Source organism: Ostrea edulis, chromosome 9 (assembly GCF_947568905.1).
Source record: "Ostrea edulis chromosome 9, xbOstEdul1.1, whole genome shotgun sequence".
Lineage (NCBI taxonomy): Eukaryota > Metazoa > Mollusca > Bivalvia > Ostreida > Ostreidae > Ostrea > Ostrea edulis.
Genome location: NC_079172.1, coordinates 30,262,153 through 30,284,224, shown reverse-complemented (window position 1 = coordinate 30,284,224; position 22,072 = coordinate 30,262,153). Strand labels below are relative to the sequence as shown.

The window sequence follows — 22,072 nt, the reverse complement described above, 5'->3', positions numbered from 1 at the left end:
CCTGACTTGACGGTGGACATGTTGCTGTATTCATTCAATTTGCATAAAATTCAAGTAGATTGTTTAATATGATTAAGAATAAACCAAAAATCGTTGAAAGTTCATTTAATGTGAGAAATGCTTTGACATATTTACACTATATAATGACACTAGTATTCATTTTTAAAAACCTCAATATTGATTTCATATCATCGTAATTTTTAGCAAGCATTGAATGTAAAAGACAATTAATTTAATGATTTATTGCAGTTAATTAATGTTTGCATTCCATTAATGTTCGATTTTTACACACTTTTATGATGCATTAAAAATACGTTCAAAGACCTTCTGAAGTGGAAATCCTAACGAAGTTAAAAAGTCTCATCGCTTTTGACAAACATAGAGAATTTATTGTATTATATAAAATTATTGACATTTTATCGAATATCTAAATATGAAACAGATGATGATGATAATAATCTGTATTTCCAAAGTCGGACATACAATAATGATGTAGCTATTTACCGACTTGTACGAATGCTGATATTAGGGGACCATTTTGTGGGAGGAAACCAGGTATGGAAGATTCTGCAAATGGTGTCTTTTTTTCGTGTTCACTGAGATTGATTGATTTCATATTGTTTAATGTCCCACTTGAGAATCTTTCACTCATGTGGAGACGTCAACATTGCCTGTGAAGGGCTACAAAATTTAGGCCTGTGCTCGGCATTTAATTAAGGTCTTTGAACAAGGAGGGATCTTTATCGTGACACACCTGCTGTGACACGGGGCCTAGGTTTTTGCGGTGTCATCCAAAAGTCCGCCCATTTAGTCGCCTATTACGACAAGCAAGGGGTACTGAGGACTTATTCTAACCCGGGTCCCCACGGGACGAGTTCACTAAGATATATCGAATCAACGTATAAATGAAAATGAGTATTGTTGACAGTGGAAATGTTTTCGATCCATCTAAATATTGAGTCGAAGGCTACAGTAAGATATTTTTCTTCTCATGTAGAAGCTTTCGATTTGTCATAATCACAAAATAGTCATAGATATTCACAAAATAGTCATAGATATCACAAAATAGTCATAGATATCACAAAATAGTTATAAATATTCACAAAATAGTTATAAATATTCACAAAATAATTATAAATATTCACAAAATATCATAGATATTCACAAAATAGTCATAGATATTCACAAAATAGCCATAGATATCACAAAATAGGCATATATACTCACAAAATAGTTATAAATATTCACAAAATAGGCATAGATACTCACAAAATAGACATAGATATTCACAAAATAGTCATAGATATTCACAAAATAGTCACAGATATCACAAAATAGTCATAGATATTCACAAAATAGTCATAGATATCACAAAATAGGCATATATACTCACAAAATAGTTATAAATATTCACAAAATAGGCATAGATACTCACAAAATAGACATAGATATTCACAAAATAGTCATAGATATTCACAAAATAGTCACAGATATCACAAAATAGTCATAGATATTCACAAAATAGTCATAGATATCACAAAATAGGCATATATACTCACAAAATAGTTATAAATATTCACAACATAGGCATAGATACTCACAAAATAGACATAGATATTCACAAAATAGTCATAGATATTCACAAAATAGTCACAGATATCACAAAATAGTCAGATATCACAAAATAGTCATAGATACTCACAAAATAGTCATAGATATTCACAAAATAGTCATAAATGTCACAAAATAGTCATAGATACTCACAAAATAGTCATAGATATCACAAAATAGTCATAGATATCACAAAATAGTCATAGATACTCACAAAATAGTCATAGATATCACGAAATAGTCGTAGATATTCACAAAATAGTCGTAGATATTCACAAATAGTCAAATATCACAAAATAGTTATAGATATTCACAAAATAGTCATAGATATTCACAAAATAGTCATAAATATCACAAAATAGTCATAGATATCACAAAATAGTCATAGTAGCTATCACAAAATAGTCATAGATACTCACAAAATAGTCATAGATATCACAAAATAGTCGTAAATATTCACAAATAGTCAAATATCACAAAATAGTTATAGATATTCACAAAATAGCCATAGATATTCACAAAATAGTCATAGATATTCACAAAATAGTCATAAATATCACAAAATAGTTATAGATATTCACAAATAGTCAAATATCACCAAATAGTCATAGATATCACCAAATAGTCATAGATACCACAAAATAGTCACATATATCACAAAATACGCATATATACTCACAAAATAGTCATAGATATTCACAAAATAGTCATAGATACTCACAACATAGTCATAGATATTCACAAAAAGTCATAGATATCACAAAATAGTCATAGATACTCACAAAATAGTCATAGATATCACAAAATAGTCGTAGATATTCACAAAATAGTATAAAAATGATAAAGACCTCTGATGGAGAAAAATATAGATTCATCAAGGCGTGATAATGAAAACAATATAATTTGTAATAATAATTACAAACAAAACAATGTTGTGGCAAACTTTGTCAACTGAAAACATCTTACTCATGTAACCTGTCTAACTCTTCATCAAATCTGGTTCTCTAAATACAGAAAGATAGATGGTAATACAGAAAGATAGATTGTATACACATTTTTTTTTTTTTGAAATGTGCCTAATACAATATTTTAATATTCCTCTTACACTTTTTATCCATTCTGACAAAGTGTGGAATTCTTCATATTTAGCCCATCGTCTGACATAATCTTCGACAGAATTTATAAGAGAGAAGTTCTGTCGCCAGCTGAGAGATCGGGACTCTTTCAATTTAGGACTTTTAAAAATAAACGACGAGGTTGTATTTTTTAAAGTGATTTCCTGTTCTCATTTTCAACTATATCGACACCACCAGTAGTGACATATCCAGCTGGACTATATAGTTGAAAGAACATGTAGATGGTCTGTATGTAGACACTGTAAGTTTGTAACTAAAAAGTTTGGATGTGATAGTAGAAGTATATTTGCAGGGACCTGAACTTGAAATATGATGAATTACATGGAATGCAAGATTTAACATTTTTTTATGACGATGAATGTTGCTTATTTTGACGGCATCTACTCTACTCCCTTGTTAGTAAATTTAAGTTTAAGGACCTGACGGCATGATTCGGACGGATTATCATCCATAACCCACGGTTGTTTAAGGAGCCTGTGATTGTCAACATCCACGATCGCAAAATTCAATCTGTATTCTGGTGTTGAAAAATTTAAGTATAGACTAGCTTTGGCTTCTTCAAACACATTTATAACGTATTTAAACTTTAACTGTAAAGTTTTGTGCGAATATGATGTAGACCGAATTGTCTGTTGACGTAAGGTTAAAGAGATATCTATGTTTTTATTGTAGTTATAGTTACACGTGTGTATATCGAACACGTGTTACACGTGTTTTGTTTATATATTTACCGGAAACCAAATTTCATTGGTTTCTATTTAAGTTTCTGTTACCTGTTATACAGGTATTTAAATTAGAGAAGCACGTCTTCTCGTGATTTTGTAAGTAAGGAATTGGCCCCATTAGAAGGATTTCTTCCTGTGCGTTTTGACATGGCACCCACCCACCCACAAAGCATTTATGAATTGTTTTATTACTGATCTTATTTTCTCATTGTAGAGAACAGATTTTTTTCTATGATGTTATTATATATACTTATAGACGTCAATAAACTGCACTCTTGAGAGCGCTTCTGTACCTACACACTGTGTTTATTTTTATAGTATTAATTATTTATGTTCTGTTGAGTGTAACGAATTAGAACATAATGTAGTTTTTTTGTTTTTGTAAGTAGGAGATCCACGACTAAGCTTACGTCTGTCTGTATTGAGGGAAAAGTCCCAACACATTTTCATTATTTTAGTTCATATTGATCTTGTATCAATCTAATTAAAATCAGATCCTAAAATACGATCACAATCGCTACAGTAGAGCATACGGCGAGGATCATAGAAGTCTAAATTTAATTAGATTGGATCTCGTATGTATAAAGGGTATAATTTATCATTAAATCAACAACTTCAATCACTTTCCGGCTTGTTGTCAACTTATCAGTAATACTATCAACACCAAAATACGCTTGATGAATTCGACCTAAGCTTTAAGTGATCAACAGTTACACTTTCTGATCTACAAAGAACTCGTCCGAGGAGAGTGACCTGGAAATAAAAGACCTTAAATAGACGTAGAAATGTAGGTTCAGAGAGTACGACATCGATCAACAAACAGTTCACTTCCTGTTAAACATTACAAACTGTATCTAAAATCTTAATGGAACTTTGGAAATGTCAAATCACTACACGTTGTAAACAGACGCAGGGCTGTGGATACAATAGAGCAGGCCCAGAGGAAATCAAGATGAATCGTACAGGAAGTAACAAAAACGCAAACTTAGAACTGCACAAGAGAACAGTTCAGTCATCTCCAAGTAACAACTAAAATTATAGACATATTTTTATTTTACTTTGCAGTGAAACGCAAAGACACAACGTCGTTGAAGAATAAAATTTCGAGTTGATGGTGTAATAGTTCGCGAGTCGGTGGTGTGATAGTTCGCGAGTCGGTGGTGTGATAGTTCGCGAGTTGATGGTATGATGGTTCGCGAAACAGACGTTTTTGTGAGGTGTGATATAACCTTATAATGCACTAGTTATGAAGAAAAAAGTAGAACAAAAATGATATACAAAAGCTAATCGGATACCTATTCAGAATAGAATAAAAAATGATATCGTATCTTCAATAGGACAATTGACGAGAACAAGATATGAGCTGCGCTGAATAAAATGAGAAACGGGAAAGCTCCAGGATACGACAAACTTTGTAATGGAACACGAGGAACTTCAAAGTCATCGGATAGGTTAAAAACTTAGAATGATAACCTTCCCAATTCAAGAACGCATCACACTATTTAAAGGAGACAGGAAAGAACTAACACTGTGATGATACCTCGATGGCCGTTTTACAGAATTTCTAAGCATACTCTACAAGACGTGAGTGAATCCATAAACTTTCCACATTCTCTATAGCAAGGTTATCGTCTAGGATGCGAAAGCATAAAGGCAGGTTTCATACTTACGAACATTGTGAATCATTATCTGGAAAGTGATAGCTTTGCTAGACAACGACAAGGCCTTCAATAAGATATGGCAAGAAGGTTTATTGTGTAAGTCTTTCCGGCGACTTCTTTTCAGTATACACCAACAATCATTCTGTACGACGGCAAAATATCCCAGGACTTTACTCTACACCAAAGCATTGAACAAGGGGGAGTTCTTTCGTCTGGTTTCTTTTTTCTTATCATTGACAAGTGACGATCCTATCAGTAATTGCACATTAGGACTCTGTAAAATGAAAACGGCATAAATCTCAACTAACACGTCAGAATAGACTAATTTAGATTGATTGATTGTTTATTGTTTAACGTCCTGCTCGAGAATCTTTCACTCATATGAAGACGTCACCATTGCCGATGAAAGGCTGTAAAAGTTAGGCCTATGCCTGACGGCGCTTATGGTCATTGAGCAGAGAGAAATATTTATTGTGTCAATTTTTAATCATAATTTATTCGTCGCAAGTTTACATGAACTTTCTCTCTTTGCTTCTACTTGGTTGTCAAATATAAAAGAAATACCTTGGGTTTTGGATACATGTGGAATTGTGAAGAATTACTGAATATGTAAATGAAAAACGATTTTCATTTGAGATGAAACAAAGGTTAAATGATACGCTCATACACGAAGCACATAATGAATTTGAAACTTCTCCAGTGTATTTTGTTTAAATACCGTATAAGTGGAATTTTTTTAGCTAAACACAAACTTAACGACTTTTCCATAAAATCGGGTACATATATTTAACAAGAGCTAATTTTAACAACTTTATAATTGAAAGAAAGATAACTGTTACCTCCGATACGGAATGAATTGAAAGCCATATTCAATTTTAGTGAAATTTAGAAATCCAGTAGAATAAAAGAATAATATAAAAAAAAAATAATAATAAAAAGATGAAATTAAAAAAAATCAAATTCAGTACTTCAACAGTCAGTACACATAGAATGGAAAAAGTCCCTATAAAACAGATAACAATTGAATCGATACGTGGAAAGTCACCAAGAACTTGCTCCACCTCCGTTATGGCGTCTGAGTCTTACATACCCAAAATATACATGGAAAATATCAGAAATCGTCAGACTCTAGTTTGCCTTTGAAAAACATGATGTGTAAGCTCTCTTAGGGTAACTCTCTCGACATTATCTACGCGTCATTTCATTCTGGATTGTTCATAAACTATTCCAAACTCGTGATTCTCTAACGCAAAATAGTGTCAATTCGGTTAACGTGTCTTCAACTTGATTATGTAATTGTTGATACAATTCTTGGAACCAAGGAACATCACGTCATTCTGGAGGACGAATGGGGCTCTATCATGTCAGCTGTAGCCCAGGGAATATTGCATATGAAGATGATCAATACGTCTTTCGTTGATTTACGGTGATTTAAAACATAACGGGGACAGATAAATATTTGCTGTCGTTATCTGAGTCGTTTTTATATTCATGAATGCGGTTTTGACATGTAATATAGAATTACTTCGAGCAAATGTGAGCACAACGATTGTCTGCTAGCTTTATCCATCCATATAACTTAATCCATGATGCCCTAATTTGGAAATAAAAGTAATTCTATTCTGTAACAGCCTTTGGAGGATATAAAGAATTTCTGTTTTGTCTGTGGTTCTTGAGAAGAAGATTTTTAAATGATGTCATAATTTTTTTTTACTAATTCTTAATTATCTCGGCTTCAAAAAGGGCGTGGTACTTCATTTGAACAAATTTAGATCCTCTTTATATCCACGCATGCTTTGTGGCAAGTTTGGCTGAAATTAGCCCTGTGGTTCTTGAGAAGTTGAAAATATTAAAAATATTAAAAAGTTTACGGACGGACAGACAGACGGACGCCGGACAGAAAGTGATTAGAAAAGCTCACTTGAGCTTTCAACTCATGTGAGCTAAAATGGAAAGTTGATAATTTTCACTTTCCGGCATAAGAAATATTCAGAAAGTGCAAGCTTTTTAACAATCCTCGCGCTCAGAGTTCATGTAGGTGAATTAGCACAAATGTAGACCCATATGCTTATCGCTCAGGGCCGTTCGTAGCTATAGCAGTGTAAGGTTCTTTCACGTGCCAGTGAAGGCCTGTCGTGGCATGGGACCTCCGTTATAGGGTCACATCCGAAAAACCAAAGACAGACATTGGTTTACAAATATATTAAGCGCTGTGAATATCTCCACAGTGCGAGAATAACAACCGAAAGTTTGCCGGGATATTCATACGCGATATACATAATCACTTTTGTTTTTTGTTTTTTTTATATATATAATTAAAAATACATTTTTTTTTATGTTTCATGTTTGAATAACCAAAAATAAAATTGTATTAAAGTTGTTTTATTGTTAAAATGTATTGATATCTATTTTGCAATTTTCTTAAGGTGCTGTATTTTCTGCGCAATAGTTTTTGAACTTCACATAAGAGACAGCTAAAAGAGGTAAACGAAAATCCTAAGATAATGTACTAAAAAGAAAATCCAATGTTTTATTGTTGAATATAAAATTTACTGCACTCGTGCGTCAGGATTTAAAAAAAAGTATATATACATGTATATATATATATATATATATATATATATATGTAAAACTTATACGGTACCAATTTTGATGCACCAGATGCGCATTTCGACAAATAATGTCTCTTTAGTGATGCCCAACCGAAATGTTTGAAATCCAAAATAACTATGAAGTTTTGGAGCTAAATATAGCCAAAAACAGCGTGCGAAAAAAGTGGAGCCAAATTCGTCCAAGGATAAGAGCTATGCACGAGGGAGATAATCCTTAATTTTGAAATGAATTTCTAAATTTTATAACAGCAATTAAATATACATCCGTATTTTCAAGCTAGTAACGAAGTACTAAGCTACTGGGCTGTAGAGACCCTCGGGGACTAACAGTCCACCAGCAGAGGCCTCGACCCAGGGGTCATAATGTAAAACTTATACGGTACCAATTTTGATGCACCAGATGTGCATTTCGACAAATAATGTCTCTTCAGTGATGCTCAACCAAAATGTTTGAAATCCAAAATAACTATGAAGTTTTGGAGCTAAATATAGCCAAAAACAGCGTGCCAAAAAAAAGTGGAGCCAAATTCGTCCATATATATATATATATATATATATATATATATATAAATGGGGTATATTTTACACCAAAAGAAACATCTTGTTTTAGCCATTTATTTGTGCTATAAATAAATAGTATATGAAATAAGGTGTGATACATATATATCATATTACATGTAATGATACATTACATGAACTTCAAGTATTGCCACAATAACATATGTTTATTCACAGTGATACAGTAGTAGCCTCTAAATAAGAGAATATATATACATACATAAAGAAGGTGAAGATAACGAACAATCTCATACTACTTTATCCTATAAAGAATATATATCAACTAAACATGAGAAACTCTCTCTCTCTCTCTCTCTCTCTCTCTCTCTCTCTCTCTGATGAAGATGAGACATTCTTGTCCATATAACAATGCTTTCACACTTTCATTTAAACGCGGGTTTTATTCATAGGGAAAACACTGATTCAATCACGTAAATGAATGTAAGTAGTTCTAGACACTATTATTATAAACATATTTCATTTTATTTGTGGGTTTTTTCTCGTGAACACTAAATCATTTCTATGTAAGGGATGGTTCACGAACTGGTGTTCAGCATGGTAGTTATTATCCAGAAGATACTTCAACACAGACGAATCGCTGACCGAGCCTTCCACGAATTCCACCGTCAAGACATTTATGAAATATTCGGACAGAGGAATCGCCTTCAGAATATCCATTTCTTGGTCTTTGGCATCTATGCTGAGCATATCAACTGTCTCGCGATCCATTGCTTCCAATATGGACTCCATCCACAGGCACGGAACTGACACGTGACCTTCGATTGCGTCATCAAATTCTTGGCTTGGTCCACTAGAATTACTCTGAAAACAAAATATATCATCCGATGTTATATGGATGCATAGGAATTATGCTTTGTAATTTGGAGAGGAATTCAATGATGTTTTAGTCAAATTATTTGTAAATACTATGTATGGATTTCTTATGATATGCGAGTCATGAATATTCACGAGAAGCCTCGCTATCGAAAACAAATATCGAGCTTTCCTTTACTCATCACATATTCCTATCATAGTTTATTCTTTCAGAGTATAGCATTCGTGATTTCACGGGCTCGTAAATTTCCTTTGATGTCTTTGCTGAATCTAGTACTCGCAAAATACAAGGATTGTACATTTCACTCAGTATGCGACATTTCTATTTCATTAGTGTCAAAATTTGAGAGGACAAAAATCAAAACTTTTCATAAAATTATGCTGCAATGACACGTATCCTAGAGATTGTTTTGACTTTGTAAACTTAATACATACCTGTACAACGTGGAATTGTTAATGAACACTTACCCTAACACACATCCTCATTGTTTGATAAACACTTACCCTAACACACGCCCTTAATGTATGATGAACACTTACCCTAAAACACACCCTCAATGTTTGATAAACACTTACCCTAACACACACCCTCAATGTTTGATAAACACTTACCCTAACACACGCCCTTAATGTATGATGAACACTTACCCTAACACACACCCTCATTGTTTGATAAACACTTACCCTAACACACACCCTCAATGTTTGATAAACACTTACCTTAACACACGCCCTTAATGTATGATGAACACTTACCCTAACACACATCCTCATTGTTTGATAAACACTTACCCTAACACACGCCCTTAATGTATGATGAACACTTACCCTATCACATATCCTCAATGTTTGATGGACACTTACCCTAACACACACCCTCAGTGTTTGATGAACACTTACCCTAACACACACCCTCAATGTTTGATGGACACTTACCCTAACACACGCCCTCAATGTTTGATGGACACTTACCCTAACACACATCCTCATTGTTTGATGGACACTTACCCTAACACACATCCTCAATGTTTGATAAACACTTACCCTAACACACACCCTCAATGTTTGATGGACACTTACCCTAACACACGCCCTCAATGTCTGGGCTTTCCTGTGTTTATGACGCAGCTTCCTGTAACGTCCAGGATGAGGCTCAATCAAAAGACCTTCCCAATCTCTGGACTTCTCAAAGAAAAGAGACACAGAGCCAGTCTCTCCTTCTGAGGCACCAATTTCTATAAAGAACCCCTTCTTCTGAAAAACGAAAGCAAACGAAAAGCCATAACTATATAGACATAGATCCAATCTCTCTCTCTCTCTCTCTCTCTCAATCTCTCTCTCTCTCTCTCTCTCTCTCTCTCTCTCTCTCTCTCTCTCTCTCTCTCTTCTCTCTCTCTCTCTCTGAGGCACCAATTTCTATAAAGAACCCCCTCTTCTGCACAACGAAATCAAACAAAAGTCCATAACTATATAGACACAGATCAAATCTTTACTTCTGAGGCACCATTCTTCTGCAAAAATCATATGAAAGTCCACGACTATATAAAGACATACATGTAGAGATTGAAAAAGTGTTTAAGTCACATGTTACCAAAGTACATAGTGCTGAAACATATCAAAAGCCTTGTCCATATCGTATTGCTCCAGTCACTGGTGAGTACAACAGTAAAATTGTCTGTTGGTGTCTAAGATGTTTAAAAAAAATCAGCACAGCCGCTTAAGTATGGGTCCTTGTCCGTGATGTCAGTTACTTGATTTCATATAACTACTACCGGGATAAGTGGTCATTCTGAACTCATTTTAACGATACCTGCTATAAACGTTTTTGTTCAACAATGATGGAAACAAGAACCAAATTTGTTTTTATAAGAAAATCAATACAATTTATAGTATGGAATGTAATTTATTCTCATGATGTCTCAATTAAGTCCTAAACAGAGAAAAAATTCATAAGAGTTATATGGGAAGGAATGATATATTTCAACCTTTAATCAAACATTATAGAAAACAAGTCCCTTCTTATTCTTTATTAGAAATTTGATAATTGTACTTATTACACCCAAACAAAACCAGAAAATATTTATCAACCCACTTACCCATCTTTATTTGTATCACGCATCTTTAAACCTCGGAAGATTAATTTCACATTCCCCAAAGTCCTTTTTGTGATGTTCTATTTTTATGCATTCGAGTATAGAAATGAAGAAAAAAGCGAAATCAGCAGTGTTTTCTAAATCAGACAAGCAGAAAGAATTAGGAAGCAGAAAGAATTGGGTTTTGAGAGACCTACGGGCAAGCATTATCTGTGATACATGTAAACCTATTCCCAAACTGTAAATCCAGACACTTACCTTGCCTTGAAGAATATTATCTATTTGAGTGCTTTGTCCTCTTGAGAAATCGGTGAAATCCGGATTTGTGAGGTTATAATCACCCTGCTCTGGTTTTTGTATCATCCATTTGATCTTTGAGAGCAGACGTTTGTCCTTTTGAGGGAGTTTCCAAACATCTACCGTCGTTTCGTAACTGACGTCACCAAACAAACGTCTGCCATTGGCGTCATGCACCAAAACGCCAGATGCTAAATATCCTTTCTCATTTTGGGAAGATTTAATTTGAATGAGGACAACCAACAGTAGCCCTGTCAGTACGACACCTCGAAGAAATCGTTGTCCTCTCCACCACCTTCTCATCGTGATAAAGCCATTCAGTAACAGCGCCCCATCAATAGCGTCCTGAAGACTACAAATACGTTATGTATTAATCACAGGGTGTAAAGAGATTTCTACAGTCATAACAAAAATGTGTCACAACACAATTACCATGTGTGTGTCTAATTCTCCGTTTCTCCTGTTACGCAATTTTAAATATCCTGAAGAATGACAAACTCGCCCGCATAACTTTACAAAGACAGTACAAAAGTACTCGGATTACGGGAATCCTGCAGGGATAAGTCTGCTCCTTGAGCTTCACGGTCAGGTTGCTCTTAATAAAACAGCACAAACATGTCCAGTGTATTCTTCTTAAGAGCTGTCCAGTGTATTGAATGAGTGGGAACGATTGAGCATGTCTATTTTTGAATGGATAACATTAAAGATTTTTATCTTCTTGAGTCAGTCAATACGCTATTATGACCGTGCTTTATCATTTATCATGCTGTTTAAATCATGCCCGCCAAGGGTTAGCGAGACAAGTTCAGCTAGAACAATGGACAAAACATGCAGGGTTTTCAGGATTTACATGGTTTTTCGAAAGAAAAAAATGACCCAAATGGAATTTCTACCATACTAATGACTACATACCCGTATCATAGACAAATCTTTGTTCTAAAAATGAAGGACGGAGTTTATCTCATCAAGATGAAATTACCATATCGTCTGGCATCCGGACCTTGTTGGATGGTGACTGACTGCAATCTAGACGTATTGTCAGTCCGGATTTAATGCTACAGTTGCATGGGTTTATCGTTTGAAGTTTGCAGCGTGAAATCAGTATGAAAATGTTAATTTCAATCACGCTACGGTCGACTGATCAGACACTTTTTATTCGAACAAAGATCCGGACGAACAGTATCAGTGACGGATCCAGGATTTTTTTAAAAAGGGGTGGGGCAATAGGATGAAGGGTCTGGGGACTCTTAGGGTTTGAGGCCTTTTAAGTCACTATTATGGATTATTCTAGCTATACTTTATACATAATAAAACTGATAAATAAAACACAAAAATTTATTTGTTTATTTTTATGCACTTGTTGGTGTGGATAATATCAAATCTTACACTTTTGTCTTTTTTCGACTAATTTTTGGTCACAAATAGTGCTGGGGACGCCCCTCTTACTCCACCATTGCGTATGGACATCTCCTAAGGTCAATTAGTAACACACCGTGGGGAGTCGTAAAATAATTCATCTTTCTATACATAGTGTTCCGTTCCATTTTTCAGAAATAATACAATTCGTGAAATACTGAGACTAACGCTGATAGCTTCAGGTAATATTCACAATAAACACCGGTCTCACAGCAGAATAAAAAATCTTGTTATTCTTTAATTTTGATTTAACGCTTTGTTAAAACATTATACAAATATTATCATTCCTTTAATGCTCGTATAGAACATGCTTGACTGTGATGTTGTTAAAGATACACAAGATTTACGATTTACAGCATACAATTAACATAACAAATACCACATATTATCTCGCTCTCTCTCATTCTCTCTCTCTCAAAGATTTTATCTGTCAATAGAAAGAAAAGAACATTGAAAAGATACTCAAACAGGTAAAAACTTATTTGTAAAGACCTCTTTGCATTCACATAAGGAAGTTGTGAATATGTACTTGAATATCAAATGAAGTAGACACACGGTTCATTTCGTTTGCTTGTTGTTTTCATTGACGACCAAATACATACATAGACCGCAATATTTCTAAAAAATAAAATAATAACTGACATTAAGAAATTTATGCTGAAACAGGAAAATATTTTCCTTACAACTAAAAATTCCTTTTGCTAAAATACCTTTTTAAAAAAACCAACAACCAAAAACAAAAGACCACCTCCCCCTCCGCAAAATCAAAAAAAAAAAAAAAAAAAAAAAAAAAAAAATGACGGATGTGACTGAGGATTTTGGAATTACATGTATTCTTTATAGAATTTTTTATGTAACTGAAATCTTTAGGAACATACTTGACTGTTGCAGAGCTACCCGGAGGATATTTAGAGAAGATAACACGATTACAGCCCGTGATGTATGGTTTAAATCTATGATCGTGCATGACTGTACAAACCCAAAATTAGATTAAAGCTATTGAAAGTCGAATGTGTAATAGATTCCTTTTTATTTTCAGCTCACCAGAGCCATAGCTTGTGAAGCGAGCTCTCCCTCCCATCCGTCTATCTGCCTTGACACACGTCTTCATTTAGAAGTTCTAATGGAATTGTAAGCTAACATGCATTTTTTGAAGTCCAGAGTGGCTAACCATTTTTTAAGATATGAAGAAAAAAAAAGAGTGCTTGTCATACCACTAAACTTGTCAAGGGCGCTAGGTCCTGAATTGTACCGGGGGGAGGGGGGTATTATTCAATTGGTTGCTATTGCGGTAGGTTTTTTTTTATTGCAATAAAACATTAGAAAATTATGTATTTTTCCCCCCATCTTTTAGTCCCATAATTTTCTGGTTTTTACATAATTTTCATAATTAATATTATGATAGTTTAGGAATGTTGGCAAATAAGCCTGGTGCCTCTATGATGAATATGGTATGATGAATATGGTATGATGAAAATGGTATGATGAATATGGTATGATGAACATGGTATGATGAATATGGTATGAGTGGTTTCATTTTTGAAAATGCTATACAGGTGGTTTATCTCTGAAAATTTAATGGGTGGCTTCTTTATAAAATGCTATGGGTGATTTCTTTTTTAATGAATATCCCTACCAATCAAAGTAACGATATTCTGGAATAGAATCTAAAGCACTTTTTATTTTACTATCCAAGAGCATATTACTGTTGGCCTAAAACAGTGCATGAATTATAATGCGATTTTCCTTTCAGAGAATAATTGCAGTCCTAGCACTCTCCAATATTTTACCATTCAACGAGGGTTTTAATGACTTTATATCAAGTAATTCTTTTTAAGTGAAAACCGGGATCTCTTAATCAGCAGAGAATGAAAGATTGGAACTCTTCAGTGTGTAGACTGAGATAAAGGGCCGAATAAACCCTGTTGTGACACAGGTGATCGATGTAGCCTTAGGGGCCATCTTATTTCAGATTCGGGTAATATATTAGCATATCTTAAAGTAATATTAAACTTATTATGTAAATATGATATTCAGAGTAACTCAGCCGAAGACCGGTATCTTTTTCATTTGCTGATTCAATTGAAAAACTCGTGTGAAAAAATCACTTCCTATTTTCGTAAGTATGAGGTGTTTTCAGGTGTCTCAAGAAGAAAGTTTCAATGAATAAATTTGTCTCTGGCCACATATTTCACGACTGACTTCATATTCTGAATTCTGTTGTAGATATATAGAGAGTTAATATAAAAGATTCAATTGGGGTATTTTAAAATGTCACATTTTGCAGATTATTATGTGAAGTTTGAGAGCTTTAATGACATAATAATTTTGTGAACAGTTTGTAATTCTACTAAGAAGACAGTATCATGCCAGTCTATTGTGATTATTCGACGTCCGCATTGAAAAAAACCCATGAAAACATTCGTTTCTCTATCATTCTTTACATCGGAGATTAAAATATCGAGATAAACATCACAGAAAGTGCATCAAGATGTAATAAAACGCACACATGCACGCACCCCCCACCCCCCACCCCACCCCACCCCACCCCCCCACACACACACACATGAAGTTTACCTTTACATACTAATGAAGGGTCCCGTCTAAGTTGCAACATGTTTCTAAGGAATGCTGTAAAACAAAGTGCATATATTCTGCTCTCTCTCTCTCTCTCTCTCTCTCTCTCTCTCTCTCTCTCTCTCTCTCTCTCTTAATGCACAAAATTTCATCTTACCTTAATTCTTCCTGTATTGAAGCTTGATACAGCTGGTTAAAATGAATTAATAAAAGTAACAAGGAAATAAACAAGCGGACACATGCAGCACCCGGTTCTTCGCCTATGTTCAGTAAACATCGAACCTATTTAAAAATACAAATGCCGTGTTACCGTGTTTCAGAAGGGCCTTTCATAAGCACGGACCCGTTCCACGGGATGATAGTTAAGCAAACAAAACTCTCTTAATCCCCATGTGATAGATAGACAAACCAGATCTGATCTCCCGATAAATAAGTTTAATCCGAATCAACAGATTAAATCAAACAGGTTTTTAAAAATTGTTTGCTCTCTATGCTGAGGTTTCAAAAGATTTTCTATCAAATAGTTTAGAGATTTTAAATTGGTAATATTTTGACAGAAAAAAAAATTGAGATCGAACATCATTGTGAGCAACAAGGGAAATAGCATACATATGATGTGTCAGGCATATTCTATAATTAGAAATAATGCGCGTGTTTACATATCAACTTAGCACTGATGTCTACATATGAAACTTGAAATATCACCACTGATAGTGTATTAACTGGAAGTATTACTCTTCACTGTGTATTGTCTTTACTTGTATCAATAAATATAACTATATGTTACATGTTTAGGCCCACTAATATATAAATACTCATGTTTGATATGTATTGTGTAGCCTTAAAAGACATATAGACATGTTTTGTCAGAAGTTGAAATTGGTTATTATTTTTTTCTCTCCTCAGGTCACGATAAAACACTATCTACATTAAGGAGGTGTAACACATCGATCGAAATTCTCATGACTGAAAATCATTTAAAAAATGTTTAGTAAAGTCGCGTGTGATAGAAATTGAAAAAATTGCCTAATGTAACAAAAAATATAATTTTAGTGTAAAATCGTTAGGAGGGGAAAAAAAGTGATATTAACGCTTGATTTATAAATCGCCAACCGAACACCCTAACATAATGAACAACCCCTAACATAATGAACTAACACTGTAACATAATGAACTAACACTGTAACATAATGAACTAACACTGTAACATAATGAACTAACACTGTAACATAATGAATTAACACTGTAACATAATGAACTAACACTGTAACATAATGAACTAACACTGTAACATAATGAACTAACACTGTAACATAATGAACTAACACTGTAACATAATGAATTAACACTGTAACATAATGAACTAACACTGTAACATAATGAATTAACACTGTAATATAATGAACTAACACTGTGACATAATGAATTAACACTGTAATATAATGAACTAACACTGTGACATAATGAACTAACACTGTAACATAATGAACTAACACTGTGACATAATGAACTAACACTGTAACATAATGAACTAACACTGTAAAATAATGAACTAACACTGTAACATAATGAACTAACACTGTAACATAATGAATTAACACTGTAACATAATGAATTAACACTGTAACATAATGAACTAACACTGTAACATAATGAACTAACACCGTAACATAATGAACTAACACTGTGACATAATGAATTAACACCGTAACATAATGAACTAACACTGTAACATAATGAACTAACACTGTGACATAATGAACTAACACTGTGACATAATGAACTAACACTGTAACATAATGAACTAACACTGTAACATAATGAACTAACACTGTAACATAATGAACTAACACTGTGACATAATGAACTAACATTGTAACATAATGAATTAACACTGTAACATAATGAACTAACACTGTGACATAATGAACTAACACTGTGACATAATGAACTAACACTGTAACATAATGAACTAACACTGTGACATAATGAACTAACACTGTAACATAATGAACTAACACTGTAACATAATGAACTAACACTGTAACATAATGAATTAACATTGTAACATAATGAACTAACGCTGTAACATAATGAACTAACACTGTAACATAATGAACTAACATTGTAACATAATGAATTAACACTGTAATATAATGAACTAACACTGTGACATAATGAACTAACACTGTGACATAATGAACTAACACCCTAACATAATGAATTAACACTGTAACATAATGAACTAACACTGTAACATAATGAACTAACACTGTAACATAATGAACTAACACTGTGACATAATGAACTAACACTGTAATATAATGAACTAACACTGTATCATAATGAACTAACACTGTGACATAATGAACTAACATTGTAACATAATGAACTAACACTGTAACATAATGAACTAACACTGTAACATAATGAATTAACACTGTAACATAATGAACTAACACTGTATCATAATGAACTAACACTGTAACATAATGAACTAACACTGTAACATAATGAACTAACACTGTAACATAATGAACTAACACTGTAACGTTCTAACACAACGAACTAACAGCCAAACAATAAACATCCTAACAATTCAATACAATGAATTAACAATTTAACCCGACGAACTAAAAACTTTAATAATTCAAGTAAATTAACTAACATCCTAACATTATAACTCAAAAAACTAAGAGCCTAATGTTCTAACCGGAACTAAGAGCCTAATGTTCTAACCGGAACTAAGAGCCTAATGTTCTAACCGGAACTAAGAGCCTAATGTTCTAACCGGAACTAAGAGCCTAATGTTCTAACCGGAACTAAGAGCCAAATGCTCTAACCGGACTAGATTTTTTAAAAGATACTTTGGTCTTTGCCATGTCAGTCTCAGAATTCTTCCTATGGGGCTTACATTTCAGCTGATCACAGAGATAGACGACAGTGAATTGCTGCAGAGTTCGTATAAGTAGAATGGTATTTAGTTATACAGGTAATTAAAGTGCGGATTTTTAATGATGATAAGGGCGTATAAACACGAATCCTTCTCAAATGTCAAGTTTAAAAGTACATGACGTCTGAACCGTTTGGTTTCTCATTGAATTAATTGTGTAGACTATTTTGTCTCCTCCTTATGACCCAGTTTCAAATGTTCTTAGTTTATTTTTCTAAAGAGGCCATCAAGAGTTGAGGAGGAAGTTTTAAAACCCAGACTTGTCTCCTGCACAATGAAAGAACAAGTTTGATTCTCTGCAGGTTTCGGCAAATCCTGTTGAAACGGTGAACTTTCTTATCTCTGTGTGTTAAGATGAATTTTATTGAAGCGGTCATCTTTACGTGTTACGATTAATTTTATTGAAGCGGCCATCTTTACGTGTTACGATTAATTTTATTGAAGCGGCCATCTTTACGTGTTACGATGAAGTTTATTGTCATTTCTGCGTGTTACGATGAATTTTACTGAAGTGTCCATACACCTTCTTCTATGAGTGTCAGGACACAAACAAGAAAAAAAGAACATTCATCGGATGTCCCCTAGTCAACATAAACTGCTGATTGTTATCAAAACACTGCACTGTGATATTCAGAGACGTAGCATCGTTGTTCAAAGTGGGGAGGGGTGGTGGTAGAAGCTAGTTGACTTCAATAAACTTCAAAATCCTAGATTCGGGAGGGGGAAAGGCATTCGTCCTTCACTTTATTCTAATGTGTGTGTGTGTGTGGGGGGGGGGGGGGGGGGGGTGTCATCCAATTCATCTAACTTCACATGTTAAAGTAACGAATAATGAAGGTTCTCCAAAAAAAAAAAAAATGGGGAGCCGCCCCCTCCGTCCCCGCCCCCTGGTACTACGAGGTGATTGTGTAGTACAGAATTATATGACATGCTCATTTTTCCTATTTTTGGTCGTGACATTCATTTTTTTTTCAGCTATGCAAGAACTCGAGCTTTACAATGACAATGTTAGATGTTTTCATCAACACCTGTTGACTATAAATTACATGCAAGGCCTTCATTAAGGATCGTTAGCTATAAGCTACTATACAAATATTGAATACAAGTGAGGATAACATTGTCAACCCAAGAAAACCATTGTCGACAGAGCCGAACCCGAGGTTGATGTTCAATGATTTTGCGAGGGTTGACAATTTCTACTGTTACCCTTGCTTGCATGCAATAGTTATCATATTATACTGAATGTTATATGTTATGGCTTTTATTTATTCTTTAGGGTGTAAAAGTAGTCCCGAAAAATTTACGAAGAAAACGCTTTTCCGGTTTTTGTTTTCACCTTGTTTATGCATAAAACATTTATAACCTTTATGTATTGTGCCCTGTTGATAATCATAAGACATCCTTATTTCTAGTTATTTTGTCTGATTAAACAAATTAATCTGATAATCGTTTTTTAAACCCATTTTTCCCTCGGGATATCGCAGCTAATTGGGATATTAATAAAAGAACCGGACTGAGATGAAAACATTAAATCCACATTCAGGTGAGGGCTGGTAATAAGGCGGTATTTATCATTAATATTTATAATATAATATATCACTTTGTTACAAACTCAAAATAATCTAACAGCAATGTTAATGTACATGTATTACATAGAAAAAAATGTAATGTAATTTATACATTAGATCGTGGAAGGATCAATAAAATTGATATTGCATGGGGGTTGTTAGCTGTAAGTTAATAAGACGTGTAAAGAATGTCTAATTCAATTACGTTGTCCAGTTCTTGATACATATAACTGGAAAATCAACAAACATATTGTTCACACGTCTTAATTTTCAATATTGGTGGGGACAAACTTCGGCACCCAATGACGTTAAAAAATTTGACCATTCAATTTCAATGCTCACCATTTTCATATGCGTGTATCTGCATTATAATTGATTTTGGTTAATTTAGAGAAGGGGTGGTGGCCAACCTTTGTCAGCCAAAGTAAAACAGCTAGGGTTATCAACTTACTTCTCATCGTTAAATCATGTGCGCGCTTCTGCATTTGAATAATTATTTTAGACGATCATTAATCTTGATAGCAACTCTCAATTAATGTCAATAATTAGTAAAAACCATGTATATTGATTAATAGTAATGCTAGAATTTAGTATTTACCTTACACACTTTTAATGATATTGAAGAGAAAGTTTCAAATATTTATATTCATATTCGCTTTAAAATGATACATGTAGATATATTCCATAGAGAGGACAGCTGGATATTCAACAAGACATGTAAATACTTAGTATTTTTATTATTTATTTACTTATTATTACGTATAATATTTTGAATATAATCATAATCAAATTTCCTTACTAAACGTACTCTTCAAAACATTTGCCTAACTATTCATAAAACGGGTTCAAACTGTCACCTTGTTCCGGTTTTATTTTTACACTCTTTCGTATAGGATCAACCATCGAAACGATGTCCCACAGAAAGAAGGACGAGCATTCACATAACAAGTGGAATATTGAATAAATCTTTTTGTTATGATATCAAACAATATCCAAGCAAAATCGACAGCCAAATAAAACACATTAAAATCTTTATTTTAATTATTAACAAGTCGAAAACAAAAACCGGAAATGCGTTTTCTTCGTAAAATCTTCGGGACTACTTTTACACCCTAAAGAATAAATAAAAGCCATTTATTAAATAATTAGGCAATTCTTATACACCAAATTCACAATGATGACACTTTGGAATTGTCTTAAAACACATTTAGTAAGATATTTAAAGAAACACTAACATAAAACGTTAAATCGGCGAATATCAATATCGGACATCGCGGGACATATTTCCCGGGACATATGTCCAGGACTACATTTACACCCACCCACGAAAGTTCTAGTTTTAAGATTTGTTGAGCTCTTACAGACCAACTTCTTGAAATCAAAAACGGGCATATTTTCCATAAAAAACTTGCATTTTAAACAGTTTTTAGACAATAATTTTAGGCATTGTGTTCACTGATGTGTGACCTTACCGTCGCGGTTCTGGTTCAAATTAACTTTCCTCTGTTCCCATTTGTATTATCAAGTTTTTCTATAAATTTTCGTACTCGGCTAGGCATGTCGTACGACTTGATTCCTTCTGTCTCAGATTGTATTGATAAGTCGTCCTGTTAATTTTCTTACAAAAGATATATAAATATATTTAGTTGCCGTATGATTTGACTCTCTTCCGTCTCCAAGGTCGCTCTATCAAATTTCGTGCATGCCAAGATATTCAATAGTTGGATGATGTGTTTTGTCAGATCAACTGACCTACATCTGACAGGTCATACTAAAAATGCTCGCGTAAGAAGAGGAACGAAAGCTGGACGCAGGCTCATTAGACATATCCATACAGTGTGTATTGAGCGGTCTAAATGTGTGGGACACCAACAATCTAGAGTTAACATGGATAACCTAGTTTGTATCTTATGTGATACACCCATCACCCATATATCAGCCGTAACAGTCTCTGGTGAACCTAACGAGATTGTCCCTATTACAACTGTTGGCAACCAGTTGTCAAAACAGAGGAAAATACAGGTGAAAGTG

At 33.9% G+C, this 22,072-nt stretch overlaps 1 protein-coding gene across 5 annotated transcripts in view; it reads right to left on the bottom strand.

Moving 5' to 3' along the window:
- Positions 1–8,344: 8,344 nt before the first annotated feature.
- LOC125657820 (uncharacterized) overlaps positions 8,345–22,072 on the bottom strand; it is a 29,778-nt gene continuing 16,050 nt past the window's right edge. The window contains exons 1-4 of one of the 5 annotated variants that reach the window (XM_048888616.2): positions 15,678–16,018; positions 11,489–11,879; positions 10,218–10,391; positions 8,345–9,125 (exon numbers count right to left, since the gene is read on the bottom strand). In XM_048888616.2, the coding sequence (XP_048744573.2) occupies positions 8,781–9,125; positions 10,218–10,391; positions 11,489–11,830 (861 nt within the window). In that variant the 5' untranslated portion in view covers positions 11,831–11,879; positions 15,678–16,018 and the 3' untranslated portion in view covers positions 8,345–8,780. Of the gene's footprint in view, positions 9,126–10,217; positions 10,392–11,488; positions 11,880–11,959; positions 12,396–12,439; positions 12,459–12,506; positions 13,739–15,677; positions 16,019–22,072 lie in introns of those variants that run through there. The other 4 variants (XM_056150156.1, XM_056150157.1, XM_056150154.1 and 1 more) reach the window with 4 other exon arrangements.